The following is a 20,261-nucleotide window of genomic DNA, read 5'->3' as shown; positions in this document are numbered from 1 at the left end:
CCCTACGGGTTCGGGAGACATGTAGACATGACCAAGACGGCTCTCCGGTCAATAACCAACAGCGGGATCTGGATACCCATGTTGGCTTCCACATGCTCCTCAATGATCTCATCGGATGAACCATGATGTCGAGGATTCAAGCAACCCCGTATACAATTCCCTTTGTCAATCGGTAAGTTACTTGCCCGAGATTCGATCGTCGGTATCCCAATACCTTGTTCAATCTCGTTACTGGCAAGTCACTTTAGTCGTACCGTAATGCATGATCCCGTGACCAGACACTTGGTCACTTTGAGCTCATTATGATGATGCATTACCGAGTGGTCCCAGAGATACCTCTCCGTTATACGGAGTGACAAATCCCAGTCTTGATCCGTGTCAACCCAACAGACACTTTAGGAGATACCCCTAGTATACCTTTATAGTCACCCAGTTACGTTATGATGTTTGGTACACCCAAAGCACTCCTACAGTATCCGGGAGTTACACGATCTCATGCTCTAAGGAAAAGATACTTACATTGGAAAAACTCTAGCAAACGAACTATACGATCTTGTGCTATGTTTAGGATTGGGTCTTGTCCATCACATCATTCTCCTAATGACGTGATCTCGTTATCAATAACATCCAATGTCCATAGTTCGGAAACCATGACTATCAGTTGATCAATGAGCTAGTCAACTAGAGGCTTACTAGGGACATGTTGGTGTCTATGTATTCACACATGTATTACGATTTCCGGATAACACAATTATAGCATGAATAAAAGACAATTATCATGAACAAGGAAATATAATAATAATCCTTTTATTATTGCCTCTAGGGCATATTTCCAACAGTCTCCCACTTGCACTAGAGTCAATAATCTAGTTACATTGTGATGAATCGAACACCCATGGAATTCTGGTGTTGATCATGTTTTGCTCTAGGGAGAGGTTTAGTCAACGGATCTGCTACATTCACGTCTGTATGTACTTTACAAATATCTATGTCTCCATCTTGAACATTTTCATGAATGGAGTTGAAGCGACGCTTGATGTGCCTGGTCTTCTTGTGAAACCTGGGCTCCTTGGCAAGTGCAATAGCTCCAGTGTTGTCACAGAAGAGTTTGATCGGCCCCGACGCATTGGGTATGACTCCTAGGTCGGTGATGAACTCCTTCACCCAAATTGCTTCATGCGCTGCCTCCGAGGCTGCCATGTACTCCGCTTCACATGTAGATCCCGCCACGACGCTCTGCTTGCAACTGCACCAGCTTACTGCCCCACCATTCAAAATATACATGTATCCGGTCTGTGACTTAGAGTCATCCAGATCTGTGTCGAAGCTAGCGTCAACGTAACCCTTTACGACGAGCTCTTCGTCACCTCCATAAACGAGAAACATTTCCTTAGTCCTTTTCAGGTACTTCAGGATATTCTTGACCGCTGTCCAGTGTTCCTTGCCGGGATTACTTTGGTACCTACCTACCAAACTTACGGCAATGTTTACATCAGGTCTGGTACACAGCATGACATACATAATAGACCCTATGGCTGAGGCATAGGGGATGACACTCATCTCTTCTATATCTTCTGCCGTGGTCGGACATTGAGCTGAGCTCAATTTCACACCTTGCAACACAGGCAAGAACCCTTTCTTAGACTGATCCATATTGAACTTCTTCAATATCTTATCAAGGTATGTGCTTTGTGAAAGACCTATGAGGCGTCTTGATCTATCTCTATAGATCTTGATGCCTAATATATAAGCAGCTTCACCAAGGTCCTTCATTGAAAAACTCTTATTCAAGTAGGCCTTAATGATGTCCAAAAGCTCTATATCATTTCCCATCAAAAGTATGTCATCTACATATAATATGAGAAATGCTACAGAGCTCCCACTCACTTTCTTGTAAACGCAGGCTTCTCCATAAGTCTGCATAAACCCAAACTCTTTGATCATCTCATCAAAGCGAATATTCCAACTCCGAGATGCTTGCACCAGCCCATAAATGGATCGCTGGAGCTTGCATACCTTGTTAGCATTCTTAGGGTCTACAAAACCTTCCGGCTGCATCATATACAATTCTTCCTTAAGGAAACCATTAAGGAATGCCGTTTTGACGTCCATTTGCCATATCTCATAATCATAGTATGCGGCAATTGCTAACATAATTCGGACGGACTTCAGCTTCGCTACCGGTGAGAAAGTCTCATCGTAGTCAACCCCTTGAACTTGCCGATAACCCTTAGCGACAAGTCGAGCTTTATAGATGGTAACATTACCATCCGCGTCCGTCTTCTTCTTAAAGATCCATTTGTTTTCTATCGCTCGCCGATCATCGGGCAAGTCTGTCAAAGTCCATACTTTGTTTTCATACATGGATCCTATCTCGGATTGCATGGCTTCAAGCCATTTGTTGGAATCTGGGCCCGCCATCGCTTCTTCATAGTTCGAAGGTTCACCGTTGTCTAACAACATGATTTCCAAGACAGGGTTGCCGTACCACTCTGGTGCGGAATGTGTCCTTGTGGACCTACGAAGTTTAGTAGCAACTTGATATGAAGTTTCATGATCATCATCATTAACTTCCTCTCTAGTCGGTGTAGGCACCTCAAGAACATTTTCTTGAGTTGCACCACTTTCCGGTTCAAGAGGTAATACTTCATCAAATTCTACTTTCCTCCCACTTACTTCTTTCGAGAGAAACTCTTTCTCTAGAAAGGATCTATTCTTGGCAACAAAGATCTTGCCTTCGGATCTGAGGTAGAAGGTATACCCAATAGTTTCTTTAGGGTATCCTATGAAGACGCATTTTTTCGACTTGGGTTCGAGCTTTTCAGGTTGAAGTTTCTTGACATAAGCATCGCATCCCCAAACTTTTAGAAACGACAGCTTAGGTTTCTTCCCAAACCATAATTCATACGGTGTCGTCTCAACGGATTTCGACGGTGCCCTATCTAAAGTGAATGCGGCAGTCTCTAAAGCATAGCCCCAAAATGATAGCGGTAAATCGGTAAGAGACATCATAGATCGCACCATATCTAATAGAGTGCAATTACGACGTTCGGACACACCATTACACTGAGGTGTTCCAGGCGGCGTCAGTTGTGAAACTATTCCACACTTTCTTAAGTGTGTGCCAAATTCGTGACTCAAGTATTCTCCTCCACGATCTGATCGCAAGAACTTGATTTTCCTGTCACGTTGATTCTCAACCTCACTCTAAAATTCCTTGAACTTTTCAAAGGTCTCAGACTTGTGTTTCATTAAATAGACATACCCATATCTACTCAAGTCATCAGTGAGGGTGAGAACATAACGATAGCCACCGCGAGCCTCAACACTCATTGGACCGCACACATCAGTATGTATGATTTCCAATAAGTTGGTTGCTCGCTCCATTGTTCCTGAGAACGGAGTCTTGGTCATTTTACCCATGAGGCATGGTTCGCACGTGTCAAATGATTCGTAATCAAGAGACTCTAAAAGTCCATCTGCATGGAGCTTCTTCATGCGTTTGACACCTATGTGACCAAGGCGGCAGTGCCACAAGTATGTGGGACTATCATTATCAACCTTACATCTTTTGGTACTCACACTATGAATATGTGTAGCATTACGCTCGAGATTCATTAAGAATAAATCATTCACCATCGGAGCATGACCATAAAACATATCTCTCATATAAATAGAACAACCATTATTCTCGGATTTAAATGAGTAGCCATCTCGTATTAAACGAGATCCTGATACAATGTTCATGCTCAAACTTGGCACTAAATAACAATTATTGAGGTTCAAAACTAATCCCGTAGGCAAATGTAGAGGTAGCGTGCCGACGGCGATCACATCGACCTTGGAACCATTCCCGACGCGCATCGTCACCTCGTCCTTCGCCAGTCTCCGCTTATTCCGCAGCTCCTGCTTTGAGTTACAAATGTGAGCAACTGCACCGGTATCAAATACCCAGGAGCTACTACGAGTACTGGTAAGGTACACATCAATTACATGTATATCACATATACCTTTCGTTTTGCCGGCCTTCTTGTCCGCTAAGTATTTGGGGCAGTTCCGCTTCCAGTGACCACTTTCCTTGCAATAAAAGCACTCAGTCTCGGGCTTGGGTCCATTCTTTGGCTTCTTCCCGGCAGCTTGCTTACCGGGTGCGGCAACTCCCTTGCCGTCCTTCTTGAAGTTCTTCTTACCCTTGCCTTTCTTGAACTTAGTGGTTTTATTCACCATCAACACTTGATGTTCCTTTTTGACTTCTACCTCTGCTGATTTCAGCATTGCAAATACTTCAGGAATGGTCTTTTCCATCCCCTGCATATTGAAGTTCATCACAAAGCTCTTGTAGCTCGGTGGAAGTGACTGAAGGATTCTGTCAATGACCGCGTCATCCGGGAGATTAACTCCCAGCTGAGTCAAGCGGTTATGTAACCCTGACATAGTGAGTATGTGCTCACTGACAGAACTATTTTCCTCCATCTTACAGCTGAAGAACTTGTCGGAGACTTCATATCTCTCGACCCAGGCATGAGCTTGAAAAACCATTTTTAGCTCTTCGAACATCTCATATGCTCCGTGTCTCTCAAAACGCTTTTGGAGCCCCGGCTCTAAGCTGTAAAGCATGCCGCACTGAACGAGGGAGTAGTCGTCAACACGTGTCTGCCAAGCGTTCATAACGTCTTGGTTCTGTGGGACAGGAGCTTCACCTAGCGGTGCTTGTAGGACATAATCTTTCTTGGCAGCTATGAGGATGATCCTCAGGTTCCGGACCCAGTCCGTATAGTTGCTGCCATCGTCTTTCAGCTTGGTTTTCTCTAGGAACGCGTTGAAGTTGAGGACAACGTTGGCCATTTGATCTACAATACATGTTGTAAAGATTTTAGACTAAGTTCATGATAATTAAGTTCATCTAAATCAAATTTTTCAATAAACTCCCACTCAGATAGACATCCCTCCAGTCATCTAAGTATAACATGATCCGAGTTAACTAGGCCGTGTCCGATCATCACGTGAGACGGACTAGCCAACATCGGTGAACATCTTCATGTTGATCGTATCTTCTATACGACTCATGCTCGACTTTTCGGTCTTCTGTGTTTCGAGGCCATGTCTGTACATGCTAGGCTCGTCAAGTCAACCAAGTGTTTGCATGTGTAAATCTGTCTTACACCTGTTGTATGTGAACGTTGGAATCTATCACACCCGATCATCACGTGGTGCTTCGAAACAACGAACTGTCGCAATGGTGCACAGTTAGGGGGAACACTTTCTTGAAATTATTATGAGGGATCATCTTATTTACTACCGTCGTTCTAAGTAAACAAGATGCAAAAACATGATAAACATCACATGTAATCAAATAATAATAGTGACATGATATGGCCAATATCACATAGCTCCTTTGATCTCCATCTTGGGGCTCCATGATCATCTTGTCACCGGCATGACACCATGATCTCCATCATCATGATCTCCATCATCGTGTCTCCATGAAGTTGCTCGCCAACTATTACTTCTACTACTATGGCTAACACGTTTAGCAATAAAGTAAAGTAATTTACATGGCGTTTCTCAATGACATGCAGGTCATACAAAAATTAAAGACAACTCCTATGGCTCCTGCCGGTTGTCATACTCATCGACATGCAAGTCGTGATTCCTATTACAATAGCATGAACATCTCATACATCACATATATATCATTCATCATTCATCATAACTTTGGCCATATCACATCACAAAACACTTGCTGCAAAAACAAGTTAGACGTCCTCTAATTGTTGTTGCAAGTTTTACGTGGCTGCAATAGGGTTCTAGCAAAAACGTTTTCTTACCTACGTGAAAGCCACAACGTGATTTGTCAACTTCTATTTACCCTTCATAAGGACCCTTTTCATCGAATCCGCTCCAACTAAAGTGGGAGAGACAGACACCCGCCAGCCACCTTATGCAACTAGTGCATGTCAGTCGGTGGAACCGGTCTCACGTAAGCGTACGTGTAAGGTTGGTCCGGGCCGCTTCATCCCACAATACTGCTGAAGCAAAATAAGACTAGTAGCGGCAAGAAAGTTGACAACATCTACGCCCACAACAAATTGTGTTCTACTCGTGCAAAGAGAACTATGCATAGACCTAGCTCATGATGCCACTGTTGGGGAACGTTGCAGAAAACAAAAATTTTCCTACGGTTTCACCAAGATCCATCTATGAGTTCATCTAGCAACGAGTGGTCGGATTGCATCTACATACCTTTGTAGATCACACGCGGAAGCGTTCAAAGAACGGGGATGAGGAAGTTGTACTCGACGTGATCCAAATCATCGAAGATCCTAGCGCCGAACGGACGGCACCTCCGCGTTCAACACACGTACGGTCAGCGTGACGTCTCCTCCTTCTTGATCCAGCAAGGGGAAGGAGAGGTTGATGAAGATTCAGTAGCACGACGGCGTGGTGGTGGATGCAGGGGTCACCGCAGCAGGGCTTCGCCGTTTTACTGCGAGAGGGAGAGGTGTAGCAGGGGAGAGGGAGGCGCCAAGACTCAAGCGTGCGGCTGCCCCTCCCTCCCCCCTTTATATAGGCCCCCTAGGGGGTGCACCGGCCCTAGGAGATGGGATCTCCTAGGGGGCGCGGCGGCCAAGGGGTGGAGTGCCCCCCAAGCCAGGTGGGGCGCCCCCCCACCCTAGGGTTCCCAACCCTAGGCGCATGGGGTGGGCCAAGGGGGGCGCACCAGCCCACTATGGGCTGGTTCCCCTCCCCACTTTAGCCCATGGGGCCCTTCGGGATGGGTGGCCCCACCCGGTGGACCCCCGGGACCCTTCCGGTGGTCCCGGTACAATACCGGTGACCCCCGAAACTCTCCCGATGGCCGAAACTGCACTTCCTATATATAATTCTTCACCTCCGGACCATTCCGGAACTCCTCGCGATGTCCGGGATCTCATCCGGGACTCCGAAAAAACTTTCGGGTTACTGCATATTCATATCTCTACAACCCTAGCGTCATCGAACCTTAAGTGTGTAGACCCTACGGGTTCGGGAGACATGTAGACATGACCGAGACGGCTCTCCGGTCAATAACCAACAGCGGGATCTGGATACCCATGTTGGCTCCCACATGCTCCTCGATGATCTCATCGGATGAACCACGATGTCGAGGATTCAAGCAACCCCGTATACAATTCCCTTTGTCAATCGGTAAGTTACTTGCCCGAGATTCGATCGTCGGTATCCCAATACCTCGTTCAATCTCGTTACCGGCAAGTCACTTTACTCGTACCGTAATGCATGATCCCGTGACCAGACACTTGGTCACTTTGAGCTCATTATGATGATGCATTACCGAGTGGGCCCAGAGATACCTCTCCGTTATACGGAGTGACAAATCCCTGTCTTGATCCGTGTCAACCCAACAGACACTTTCGGAGATACCCGTAGTATACCTTTATAGTCACCCAGTTACGTTGTGACGTTTGGTACACCCAAAGCACTCCTACGATATCCGGGAGTTACACGATCTCATGGTCTAAGGAAAAGATACTTGACATTGGAAAAACTCTAGCAAACGAACTATACGATCTTGTGCTATGTTTAGGATTGGGTCTTGTCCATCACATCATTCTCCTAATGATGTGATCTCGTTATCAATGACATCCAATGTCCATAGTCAGGAAATCATGACTATCTGTTGATCAACGAGCTAGTCAACTAGAGGCTTACTAGGGATATGTTGGTGTCTATGTATTCACACATGTATTATGATTTCCGGATAACACAATTATAGCATGAATAAAAGACAATTATCATGAACAAGGAAATATAATAATAATCCTTTTATTATTGCCTCTAGGGCTTATTTCCAACAGGCGGAAGTCCGATGTACCCTCGACAAGGCCATGGAGACATACAAGCCGGACGCGACGACTCCGGACGCGTCAGAGGGGCGGCCGGACGGCCACAAATTGGCAAAGAAGGGGAAAAACGCCGACGCGGCAACCGCGCGAGTGCAGGAGTCCATCGAGCATTGCCTCGCCGACGCCCAAGCCCGGGCCGTCCTACGTGAAGAGAAGACCGAGGCGCGGTGGTCGTCGCTGATGAAGAACAGCGCCATCAAGCTCGACCTGCTCCGGACGAACGTCGCCGCGAAGAAGAGGAACACCGACATGGCTTTTCTGATGGGCGGGGCGGACATACTCCAGAGCAACGACGAGCAACTCAGGGCGTGGTACATGGCGGAGCGCGGCCTCATCCTGAACCAGATGCAGACGGCAACGCCGACGACACCGACGACGCAAGCTCCCCCACCCACGACCACACGGACGCCAAGCCCGAACGACGCCTCTACATCGCTGCCCAGCAGTGCCGAAGCCGCGCCGACACAGCCCAGCACTGAAGCAGCTCCGACACCGCCGAGCCCGCGCACGCCGACTCCGCCAACGCCTGGAGCCGACCCTGCCGAGTGAATCATTGCGCACGCGAACTTGCTGCGTGCGGCGCTCTGTTTTTTGTAACGCCAGACTACGTCCGATCGCCGGATTTGTGGCGTCTTTTGAGAGCGGGAACGACCAAGTTTAAATTTCCCGCATCCTGGGGCCGGCGCTTGGGGACGTGACTGGAAGCTAGGTCGCCTCCAGGGGCCGAACTAGCGCCGGCACGCCCCCAGGCCGCTCTATTTAGGCGCCCTGGGGGGCTGAACGGCTGGAGATGCCCTTAGCGCCACCACCACCTCATCTACATATGCCACTTTCGTGAAGGCACAACATACTTCAGAAATAGAGGCGCCGCCACAACATCCAAAACAGAGAGAGAAAAGATCCCGAGAAGAAGAACCACCGGAGATCCATTCCTTCTCTTCCACCCATCTTCATTTTCATTCATAGCAACACCACCATAGGGAGAGGGATTTGAAGTTGTAAGTTAAGGTTTGTGACTCTATTTGTACTAATCTTGAGATCAAAACTTGTTTAAGCATTCACCTTATTGTGGATCTTTGCGATGTTATCGATATAATTTTCCTTGGCTTTTATCTCTATGATATTTGGTTATTCCCATCTCATGCGTGAGTAATTTCCCTTAGACGTGGGACATGTAAGGTATTGCTATGATTCATTTATGCATATTCCTTATGTCGTCATGTGGGATTGGTAAGAGTTACTACCGAAATCTGAGTCAACAGGACCTGATCTCTGGTCCAACGGTCCATTATGATGTTTTATATCATATCACACCACATAAGTGTTTCAAATGACAAGTAGGAAAGGTGAGTTTTTGTTCGAACCAACGATGGATAGAAAATATATTTTTCCTGTCTCAAGTTCTATATTCAATGTTCCAGGTAATTGGGAAAACTTTATTTTTTTACAGGTGAATATAATATATTACTCAGCTCGAAAGGTTCATACAACCGATCACAGCTAGCTTCATAGCATCTCGAGGGCTTGAGCCTAACCAAGTCATGGTTCTGCCCTCTAACCGAGCAAACTTAGCTATATTATAACTAACCTAATTTTGGTTACGATTCACATGAATAATTCAATATTCACGAAGAGACATAAGATAGGAAAATACGAAAAAAAATGTATTCCAGAGTCAAATCTCATTTTCATAGGTAATTTTCTAAGTACCACAGGAACCGTTCGGCCAGCCATTCACGGCCCAGATCGGCCCATCAATCTCAGTTGCCACTGGCGTTCAAACAGTCCAGTTCCAGTTCCAGCCAGACTCGGAGCACACCAATGTCTCGTCTCATCCCCCGGCGGCTCCACCGCGCCGTCTCCGCCGGCGGCGCGACCTTCTCCTCCTCGAGCCCCTCGAGCCTCCGCAGCACCGAACCCACCACCGCCGCCACCTCAAATGCAATCGTCAGCCTCGTCGCGGCAGGCGGCGACGGCGGCAGCCTGGAGGCCGACCTGGACCGCCTCGGCCCGCCCCTCTCCGACGCCGCTGTGTCGGCGGCGCTCCGCGCGCTCACGGAGCGCGGCGTCCCCGCGTGCCGCTTCTTCGCCTGGCTCTCCCGGCACAGGGGCGTCCCCCCGAGCGCCCGCGCCCACAACCTGCTCGTCCAGAACGCCGGCAGGCTGGCCGACTACCCCGCCATGGCCCGCGCCCTCGACCTAGTGTCGGCGCGGCGGTTCCCCCTTACCGAGCAGGCGTTCGCGTTCCTGGAGGCCGCGGCGAGGTCGTCCTCATCTGCGAGCAGCGTGGATGACGCGGTGAGGGCGACTCTGACGATTTTGGATGGTGCCGGTGGCCCGTGCCGCGCGTCCGGCGTGTTCTCGCTGGTCAAGGCGTTGTCCTCGATCGGCGAGCTCGACGCGGTTGTGTGGGTGATCGAGGAGACGGCGAGGAGGGCGAGCTACTACAATGTCCTCTTGGCCGCCAAGTGCAAGGCTGGTGACTTCCGGGGCGCCCGTGAGGTGTTCGACGAAATGAGGAAGGGGAGCTGCGGCCCAAATGCCAACTCCTGGAACTACCTCCTGGGGTGCCTGCTGAAGAATGGCAGGGCCACCGAAGCGTGCGACCTTGTTGAGACCATGGAGAGGTCGGACCACGACGACATCCCGAACTCACTGACGTACGAGATCCTCACATACCACGCCTGTAAGGCGGGGAAGATGGATTCGGCAAGGCAGATTCTCGATCAGTTGTTCTCAGAAAATCTGACGCCGAGGATTACAATCCACACAGCCTTCATCAAAGGGTACTTCTATACTGGGAGAATCGAAGATGCTTGCGATTATGTGAGGGCTATGAGCACCAGGGATTCACACTCCACGAACAGGAACTACAGCCTGCTCGCCAAGCTGTTGCACAGGTCGGGGAGGATCGTCGAGGCAGGAAGTGTCCTGTATGAGTTGATGGAGAAGGGCCTCAGGCCTGACCATTCTGCTTATGTTACAGTGTCCAAAGGTTTGCACAAGATGGGAAGGGGAGATCTGTCTGCTGAATTGAAGTCCTTGTTTCAGAAATTCATTGTACAGTCAGGTTTGGAATACTGATTTATTTTTGAGCTCTTGTTGAGTCATCTACTTGAGTGAAACTTGCTTGTCCACATAAGATATTTAGGTGCCATTTATGCCCTTCACTCCTGACTCCGCCATGTAATGAGTAGATAACTTTGCTGTAAATTAAAACTTAAAAGGACATGTTTCCTACTTTGTATAGATATGAAAAGGGGTTTGTCTAGGGCACATCTAGATGTGCTATAGTTATTGCACATCTAAGTGACAGAATCAAGTATGGAAAGGAAAAGAAAAAACCCAAAAGAAAATTTCCACACGAATCTCCACATAAGATCAATGACATAGGACTTAGATGTGCAATACTTATGGCACATCTATATGTGCTTTAGCAAAACTGATATGAAAAACATACATTATCAGAAACAAAACTGTGCAAAGCCATTTGACATGGATGCATTAGCTACCTCTGAAATGACTCAAACTGGATTCAGAAAAGGAAAAAACAAGATAGTACATTACTATTCTTCTTTACATGAACTTCTGTTGCTAGCTACTTTCCTGCCAATTCTTTGCTTCATCTGACATGCATGTGTATGAGGCCATGTGCTTTATTCTAAGGATCTCGGTAGAAACTCGTCTCATATCTGGCCGCTCTTTGGCTGATTTCATGGAGCAAGAGAGGCCTATTCTTAAAAGTGGAATAACGCAATTCTTCATCATGTCAGTTGCACTGCTGTTATCATGTAGCATTGTGGGGTCAACAACCTCGTGAATATTCTTTGTAAATGCTCTGTCAACAAATTCATGAAGGCTTATACCATCATTAAATTTTTCTTCAGTTGGACTGCACCCTGTTATCAGTTGCAACAGAAGCACCCCGAAACTATAGACATCACCCTTGGTTGATATCTCTTCGCTCATTCCATACTCTGCATTTACATTTAAAAACACAATAAAATTAAACAATTATCATTATTTGTACAACTCCATAAGGAACAAACAGAGCCAGTATCTTGCAAATAAGCTTATCTCACCTGGTGGGATGTATCCTATGGTTCCTTTTAAGCGGCTCAAAGTTGCTGAACTATCTTGATGTGCATTTTCTGTCCTGAACAAGAATCTTGCTAGGCCAAAGTCAATGACGTACGCAACCATGTCAAGACCCAAAAGAATATTGGTTGGCTTCAAGTCGCAATGTATAACTGGAGGTGCACATTGGTTGTGAAGATAATCCAAAGCAAGTGCTACATCCAAGGCTATGTTAGTCCTTTGGCTTAAAGTCAGAATACTCCTTTCACCATTTTCAGGGTCTTTTAGATGTAGCCACATTTCTAGGTTCCCATTTGGCATGTATGGGAACACTAGGGCCTTGAAATCTGCCCCAGTATGATCCACTGAAGAGCATAAGGTAATGATTTTTACAAGATTCCGATGGCGAACATTTCTTAGGGCTTCACACTCTGCTATGAAGCTCCGATGTGCCCCATTAATGTCAAGATCAAAAATCTTGATGGCAACTTGATCTTCTTGAAACTGCAGACTGCCCTTATAAACCCTTCCAAATGATCCAGAACCAATTAAGTTTGCTGAAGAAAATCTATCAGTTGCCCTTACCAAGTCTTTATATGATACCTTTTCATATGCTATCTTCTCTATCTTTATCTGCTCATTATCATGTTGCAAATGGGGATTGGTTTTCATCCTTTTCCTCAAACAAATTGTTGCAATTAATGAGAAAAGGATTGCAGTGGCAACAACAGTTAGCAGTAGAACTAGAAGCAGTAGCTTCTGCTTTCTTTTCCTGTCAACCACTGCTGAACAAAGAGACATACCTCTTGTTGGAATGCTTGTACACAGATGATAATTTCCTTCGATTGACACTGCACCAGCGATGTCAAAAACACCGCCTGTTGGAACTGCTCCATCAAAATGGTTGAAGGATAAATTGAGGTCTTGCAGTGATTTCATGGATTTGAGGAACTCTGGAATTTTTCCAGACAAATTGTTCCTAGAAACATCCATCTGTTTTATGCTGACTAAGTTGGCAAATGATTGTGGAATGCTTCCTGCAAACAAGTTGCTTTGCATCCCAAGATACTCCAGAACAACACACTGGCTGAGAGTTGATGGGATGTTACCAGACAACCTGTTATTTGACATGTTGATTTTCTGCAGATGAATGAGATTGCCAACTTCATCTGGCATTCCTCCAGACAAGTTGTTGTCTGACAAGTCCAACTCTTCAGAAAGCGTAGAGAGTTTGAAGATTTCTCTTGGTATATGCCCATCTAGTGAGTTGTGAGCAAGGTTGAGTGTGGTCAGTTGAGTGCACTGTGCTATACTTGCAGGTATTCTTCCACTAAAGTTGTTATGATCCATTTCCAGCATACTCAGCTGGACAAAATTGCTAAAAGTATCTGGAATCTGACTTGAAAGCCTGTTTTGCGCAAAGGATAGATAGACCAAGTTCTGCAATTTCCCAATTGTTGGTGGTATATTACCGGTGAGAAGATTGTAATTCATGTACAAGCTACTGAGGCTCTTAAGATTGCCAATCTCTGGTGGTATAGGTCCAGAAATTTGGTTACTACTTAGGTACAGACACTCGAGACTGTTCGAAAGGTTGCCGATAGAACTTGGCAATTTCCCTTTGAGATTGTTCCCATCCAGGGCCAGCATGGTCAACCCGGAGCAATTAGATAGTGAAGAGACAAAGCCCCAGTCATCTGCTTCTAGCTTGTTGTGTCCCAAATCGAGTTCCTCCAAATTTGGCAGTGAGCCGAAAAATGGTATGGATCCAGTAAAGCTATTACCATTCAGGTAAAGCCAGCGTAGGTGGTAAGCTTTGAGAAGAGAGGCTGGGATTGGTCCATCAAAACTATTTTGTGAGAGTAGTAGGTTCTGGATATTGGGGAGCGTGTAGCCGATGTCGAAGGGTAATCTTCCGACAAGTGTGTTATTTGCTATGGCGAGACTTCTCAGAGATGACATGTTGAAGATACACGGTGGAACCGGCCCAGATAAGTTGTTCATATGCAAGGTCAATGTCTCTAGTGTTGGAATATAACCTAAGCTCTCCGGGATGCTCCCAACTAAATGATTGTTTGTAAGACGAAGATAAACTAGGGAGGAAAGGTTCCCTACTGAGGAAGGTATTCTTCCTGAAAGATTGTTATTCCCTAAATCAAGATGCTTAATAGGGGAAGATGTGACAGTAATAGAGGGTATTGAACCAACAAAACTGTTATCTTCGAGGCTAATGGTACCAAGTGACAAAGTGTTGAGAAGATCCTTTGGGAGTTCTCCAGTAAGACTATTGCTCATAAGCCTAAGTACTTGAAGGGATGAGCTATTTGCCAAGGACTCCGGGATTACCCCTCCGAGACCATTGATCCCGAGATCGACGTATGTGAGATGACAGCTACTGCCGAAAGACGGTGGTATGGTGCCGGTAAGCATGTTTTTGGCGAGAACTAGTATGCGCAGTGCAGGAAGGTCTCCGAAAGCGGGAGGGATGCTTCCTTGGAGCTTGTTGTTGCTAAGGTCAATCTCTTGAAGGTGCTTGCATTGGCTAAGGGTAGGTGGGATCTCTCCACGGAAGGAATTATTCCACAAGCCCACGATTTGGAGCTGGGAACACGCAGAGAGTTCAGGCGGGATGTTACCTTCCAAAGCGTTGATGCTGAGGTTGAGGTTGGTGAGCCGGCTCAGGAGGCCAAGCTCCGACGGCAGGCCACCACTGAAGCTGTTGTTAGACAGCTGGAGCCTTGCCAGCCAAGTGAGGTTGGCGATGCAAGGCGCTATGGAGCCCGAGATGCCTTGGGATTCAAGGTCCAGCGCAACGACACGCCTGGATGGTGTCACGCTGCAGGTGATCCCATGCCAGTCACAGAATTCCATGGACGCGTTGCTCCATGAAGCTAGAACTCCGGCGGGTGCCGAGATCCCAGACTTGAAGCAGAGGAGGGCTTGCCTATCGCTCTCTGATTCATCGCAGATGCCTAGTAATGGCAGGCTGCAGAAGAAGCCCAAGAAGAGGCAGAGAAAACGATAGAGGCCTGGAAACAAAAAGGCACTTGAAGACACCATTACTCAGCTATCGAGATCGATGGAAGCTCTAGCTTTGCAAGAGGATGTTTAATTACGGGGTGTGTTGCAGTACCTCACCCACTTTAAATAGTAGAGGATTGGAGCAGCAAGCTATGATATCATAATGTGCGGCAATGCGACCGTGCTGGATGCTACGGACGGAGCAGCAGGTAAGGTATGCAACACCAGAACAAATGGATTTTGGACCATCTGGAAAATCTGCCTGAAACTCAATAATGATATTTGCAAATCATTGTTCCAGTCTTCCAGCAATGATATCTGCAGGTCATTGTTGCAAGTCATGAGCTAGCTTCCAGGGCATAGAACAAATGGTTTGGTTGGGGTCCTGTCCCGCCAAAGCAGATGATCTCTGCAACCCGGAGCGTACTATCTCTGGCAATTAATATATTAGCACACATACTTCCAGTTTAACGGTAATGCGGAAATTAACAGGGCAGGTGCATATGAGCGCGTGATTAATTTGTTGTATGTGCCTGCTGGCGACCCTTGATTCAGCTGGAAGCGGTTGTTGGCACTCCACTTGGACTTACAATATGGGATTCCTAGCAAGTTGTCCCTTGTCAGGTTGCTGTTGGATTATTTGGGAAACGTAGTATAAGACGCATTGGATGATGGTATATCTCAAGGTACTAATCATCATTGTTACACGATGGGCATCGAGCGATTTGAAAGAAGTACACTAGGTGAAGATTGTTCTGCAGAGTCAACTAGAGAAACACGGGGTCCTGACGATTGCTAAATGGTCGCGACATCCTTGTAGACCGTTGACTGACTCTTTTTGACTCGAGGATTCAGACTGAGAAAGTAACAGATAGTCCTGCTAATTAACAACCTTTTTATAAAGCCGGCTGAAAGCAACATGTTTTGCTGGGGATACCGGCTTACAAGGAAGAAACATAGTTTTTCTGTCAGTTGGATGCCTAACAAATTTGCTTTGTATCAAAGCTTTGTTTCAAACATTCCAAAGAGCCCAAGCCGTAGCAGCAAATTCCATCCAAATTAGCCGCTGGACTTGCCTTGAAGTTTTGCCCAGAAATTAGGGAGACATGATGGCGCCCATGTGCACCTAAGCATGTCTTGGACGCAGTCCGGGAAGAACATATTGAGCCTTGGCGCAAGAAAGGAAGCATATAGGCCATCCTCTGTCTCATGTCTCTTCTAAACTTTGACGAGGTCGCCTCTCCTTGCTCTGCCTCCGTCCTCGACTTGTTTTGCCAGCAAAACGAAATATAAATATGAGTCTGGTAGGTTAAGCTCGGATGATTGAGACCTTGAAAATATTCTTATGGAGTGAGCAATAGCTAGCAACTCTTGAAAAAGACATCCGACTTAATCTGCACGGTCACCCCAGTGCCCACCAGTGAGCAAAACTGTGCTAGTGCCACAATTATTTCTACTCTTTGGTCCAAGGGCGTGGTCTGAGGTAGTACAGTCTTTGTCTCTGCGTGCACATGGTGGTATTAACGGATGCGTTCCTCTCTTTTTCCCTCTCTAGTTATGTACTATTTGTTCGTCCTTTTGACTCGTTGAAGGCGTGTGGTAGTTTACTGAGGAAACTAAGCTGGGTTCCTGGTTGAGCTTAACTTGCATAAATAAGCGGCTAGTTTGTGGGCAGTCATCAGTGACAGAACCGCATATTACTGCTCGATCGACTAATTAAGCTGACCTTTTCCTAAGCGAGGTAGCTGGTAGTGGGAATCAATGGCATCCCCGCTGCTGGTGCTACTCAAGCCAGGAACTGTCGATGATGCTCCGGCTTCTCCAGCTGCTCAAGCCGTGGTTCGTCAGCCTCCACCCGCTCCTGCAGGTATGCAGTGCACTCAATTATCTACTCTCAGCATGCATGTTACTCATTGCTATTGATCATATCCGTGAGCGCTAACATACTCCATGGCATTGCAGTTTCAGATGGTGCTGAGCACCTCCTCCAAGGCCCTGAACACCTAGGAGGAGGACGTCCAGATGGTTCATGGAGCACACTTGAGCCCACTCTGGCTGACAACATGGTTGGCGGAAACCAGATGCTTACCAGTTCCTCCAAAAGCTTCCCTGGGCACGTAATTCGTAACCTCCCCGCAGATTAATGGCGCCCATGCCACGCTCCCTCGTGTCGCAGAAGGGGAAGCGACCGTGGAACTATCTTGGGAGCTCAAGAATGTTTCCTAACCACCCGAGTCATGAACCCGGACATCCTTGGAGAAGAAAGGCGCAGCCTGTAAGATCCTGATACGGTGTGCTGGAATCAAGATCTCGGCTGTTGCATAGTAGTACTAGCACTGTCATAAATAGGGGTATTCATTTTGTATGCTGCTCCAGTCGAATTGATCAAGAAATGTGCGCGCTCAAAACAAAGGTGTGCGGTGTTATTGAACTTTGCTGCTTTGCATCGTACTCCTAGATGTTTGTTGCCTATCATATCAAACCTGTAAGGCTGTCAACTCAAGAAAGAATAATACCCGCAAGGTTATAACTCACATTTGTTCTCTGTAAATCAGCCTGGGTAAAAGAGGATCAGTGATGTGGGTGATGGCCTCTACTTTTTTTCAAACCGATGAACCCCTTTCCATTAATTGCTCAACGGAAAGAACATTGTTTTCTTACATCAGGCCAACTGAGAAGCAAACTAAGGAGACAAGGAAAGGGGAAAGCGAGTTGGGGCAATAGAAGTAAACCTGCTGCGAGTGCTCGCCGTCAAAACACCCGAGCGAAAACCTTCTACCGTAGTTCTAAAAAAAGCATCATAGCAGAACCCACGCAGGGGTATATATATAAACCAAAGGCAAAACTCCAAAAGTATAACAAGGAATGAGGGAAACTACATCAGCCAACTACAGCGCGCAAGGTTCCGGGAATGAGGAGAAGCCACCAAGAATCAGTCATCGGCAACGCGAAGAACGCTTCCTCGTGCCATGCTCTGGCCAGCAAGCACTTTCGCAGTCTGCATCACCTTCTGTATTTCACCTTGTACTCTCTCACGGTCTTCGATCTTCAGCAGCCTTGTCCAGTACTCTCTCTGTAAACTAATATAAGAGCATTTAGATCACTACTTTAGTATTCTAAACGCTCTTATATTAGTTTACGGAGGGAGTACATAAAAAAAGAACACACAGTGTACACTATCTCGAGCGGAGTTCGAACAATATGAGCACAGAGCCGGGCAACAGGAAGGGGACGCTGTTACTAACGGCCCTGATCCTGTGGCGCATATGGCTGGAACGAAACTGCTGCACGTTCAAGGGAAAGCAGCCGAGCAGCAACGACATCCTCGGCGCAGCCAGAAGTGACATGGAGCAATGGCCACTCGCCGGAGCAAAATGCATTGAGCCCCCATTCAGGGACCTGACGTGAGAGATCGCCACTCTGTATTTTTTGTGCTAGGGGCAATTTTCTATAAGCCCATAGTTTTTTGCAGTCTCGCTCCTGATCGATTGATCAGCTAGCCTTTTTTGTACCCTCTCTTCTACTAAATCAATGAAAAGTCAGGCAATATGGATCTTTTAAAAAATAAGGTCACTTTGTTCCTGACTGTCCAAGTCTCAGTGGGCTGATGTAAAAACTGAGAGGTAAACAACCAGCTCAAACACCCCAAAACTGAACATGCAACAGGGTAAAAGAAAAAAGAAGAAGATGATTGTCAGTTTCCACTTCATTGCAAAAGGAGCATGCAGGATTACACGGCCACTGCCGTTTTTTTCCCTTTCATATTGTCTCTTGTCTGAATAGCATTTTGGAATGATTGCCACATAATGTTTTTGATCTTGAGCGGTACAGGAGCCTCCGAACTCAGTTTGTTATTCAGCCCCGTGATGTTTCGTTCTAACCACCTGTACATAGATTTTGTAGAGAAAACTTGATTTTTAGATAACGACCTCCAAGAAATCTATAGCCAGCCTTCCCACAAGAGGCAAATATAGGTTCGATCAAGATTTGCAATACTGTCAGGGGTCATCCGTAAGCTGCAAGTTCCTGGCCCGATCAACAACTTCTGCCCATTGCTCAGGCATAGCACCAATCAATCTACGTCTAAACGGACAAATTTATAAATGTTACAATCCTGATTTTGACAAAAATCAACATACCAAGAAACAAGTCTTTCAGAGGTGTCAGCTGTGTTCTCATGATTAACATAACGAGTTTAACCTGCAGGCACCAAACCTTGAATTGCCATCGTTAGAACACACAATTAACCAGGCACCAAAACTTGAATTGCCACTTAAATTAGGGGTAAAACCATGAGTTAAACCCCAAATTTTCCATCTGATACTCATGTAAATTACCAACACTCTGTCTTATATATGAACTTAACCACTCGGATGAGGTCCCCACTTTCTGCTCCGCGTCATTGCAGTTTTTGTTTTACCAGAAAGTCAAAATCTGAAAACGAGATCCGTCCCGATCAACTGTCCGTGGTTTCTCTCCGCCCAGGGCCACAATTTTTGTCTGAAGTGCATATGGTCGTCTTTTTATTCTTTGGTTGACGGGTGTGATCTGAAGCGCAGTCATCGTCTTCTCACACGGTGGTTTGAACGGCCGCGTATTCCTCTCCTTCAATTCTCTGTCTTAAATTATTTTATTTATTCGTCATTTTCGCTCGACAATTAAACACACGTACGCAGTGCTCGGTGAGATTTGGATATTATAAGTATCGACACAAGAACCTGCAGTTTGGAGGCAGTCACCACGCATCAATCTCCTCTTCACAGAAGGAGGTACACTAGTGATCAACTAATTAAGCTGTCCTTTGCCTAGCTGGCTAGTGACTTAGTGAGGATCAATGGCATCCCGGCTGGAGTCACTCATGAAGCGACTGTGGAGCTATCTTCCCTCTTCTCTTAGCAGTTCCAGGAGCGACCCTCCGCAGCAGATTCCTGATCCTACCGATGATCCTCCGGCCGATCAAGTCGGGGACACTCCACCCGCTCCCGAAGGTATGCAATCAGCTACTTATCTACTCTCAGCCTGCATGCATACATTATCCACATCTTTTCGCGCCCCCAACAGTGTGATAATAATCCGTGGCGTTGCAGTTTCAGATCTTGAGCACCTTCCAAGTCCTAACCACATAGGACGCCTTGATGGTGCAGTTGAGGCCGATCTGGCCGTCAAGCCGAAGCTTGGCAGTTCCACCAGTTTTCCTCGACACAAAATTCATGATCCTGTGGGCGATTACTCCTCTCAGGAAGGATCACGAAGGCTTGC

General features: G+C 46.6%; 2 protein-coding genes and 1 long non-coding RNA gene across 3 annotated transcripts; 2 read left to right on the top strand and 1 right to left on the bottom strand.

The window, feature by feature from the left end:
• The first annotated feature begins 9,649 nt into the window (after positions 1-9,649).
• LOC125511436 (pentatricopeptide repeat-containing protein At4g33990-like) lies at positions 9,650-11,144 on the top strand. Its single transcript, XM_048676808.2, has one exon. It carries the CDS (start codon positions 9,726-9,728, stop codon positions 10,986-10,988), a length of 1,263 nt encoding a protein of 420 aa, XP_048532765.2. The 5' UTR covers positions 9,650-9,725; the 3' UTR covers positions 10,989-11,144.
• Positions 11,145-11,373: 229 nt separating this feature from the next.
• LOC125527571 (uncharacterized) lies at positions 11,374-15,113 on the bottom strand. The gene is made up of 2 exons (XM_048692089.2): positions 11,987-15,113; positions 11,374-11,881 (listed from the first exon to the last, which is right to left on the bottom strand). The coding sequence occupies exons 1-2, from the start codon at positions 15,039-15,041 to the stop codon at positions 11,499-11,501; spliced, it is 3,438 nt and encodes a 1,145-aa protein (XP_048548046.1). The 5' UTR covers positions 15,042-15,113; the 3' UTR covers positions 11,374-11,498.
• Positions 15,114-15,944: 831 nt separating this feature from the next.
• LOC147973840 (uncharacterized) lies at positions 15,945-17,536 on the top strand. Its single transcript, XR_015603027.1, has 2 exons — positions 15,945-16,869; positions 16,965-17,536. It is a non-coding gene; the product is annotated as an uncharacterized LOC147973840 (long non-coding RNA).
• Positions 17,537-20,261: the final 2,725 nt, after the last annotated feature.

The sequence above is a fragment of the Triticum urartu genome, chromosome 5A (genome assembly GCF_056163025.1).
Source record: "Triticum urartu cultivar PI428250 chromosome 5A, HENAU_Tu73, whole genome shotgun sequence".
Lineage (NCBI taxonomy): Eukaryota > Viridiplantae > Streptophyta > Magnoliopsida > Poales > Poaceae > Triticum > Triticum urartu.
Note: the sequence above shows the minus strand (reverse complement) of the source record. Positions and strands in the feature narration are given on the sequence as shown.

Coding starts and splice junctions, on each gene's coding strand:
- LOC125527571 (XM_048692089.2), bottom strand. CDS start 15,041: ATGGTGTCTTCAAGTGCCTTTTTGTTTCCAGGCCTCTATCGTTTTCTC. Junction 11,882..11,986: donor CATAGGATACATCCCACCAG/GTGAGATAAGCT, acceptor ATGTAAATGCAG/AGTATGGAATGAGCGAAGAG.
- LOC125511436 (XM_048676808.2), top strand. CDS start 9,726: ATGTCTCGTCTCATCCCCCGGCGGCTCCACCGCGCCGTCTCCGCCGGC.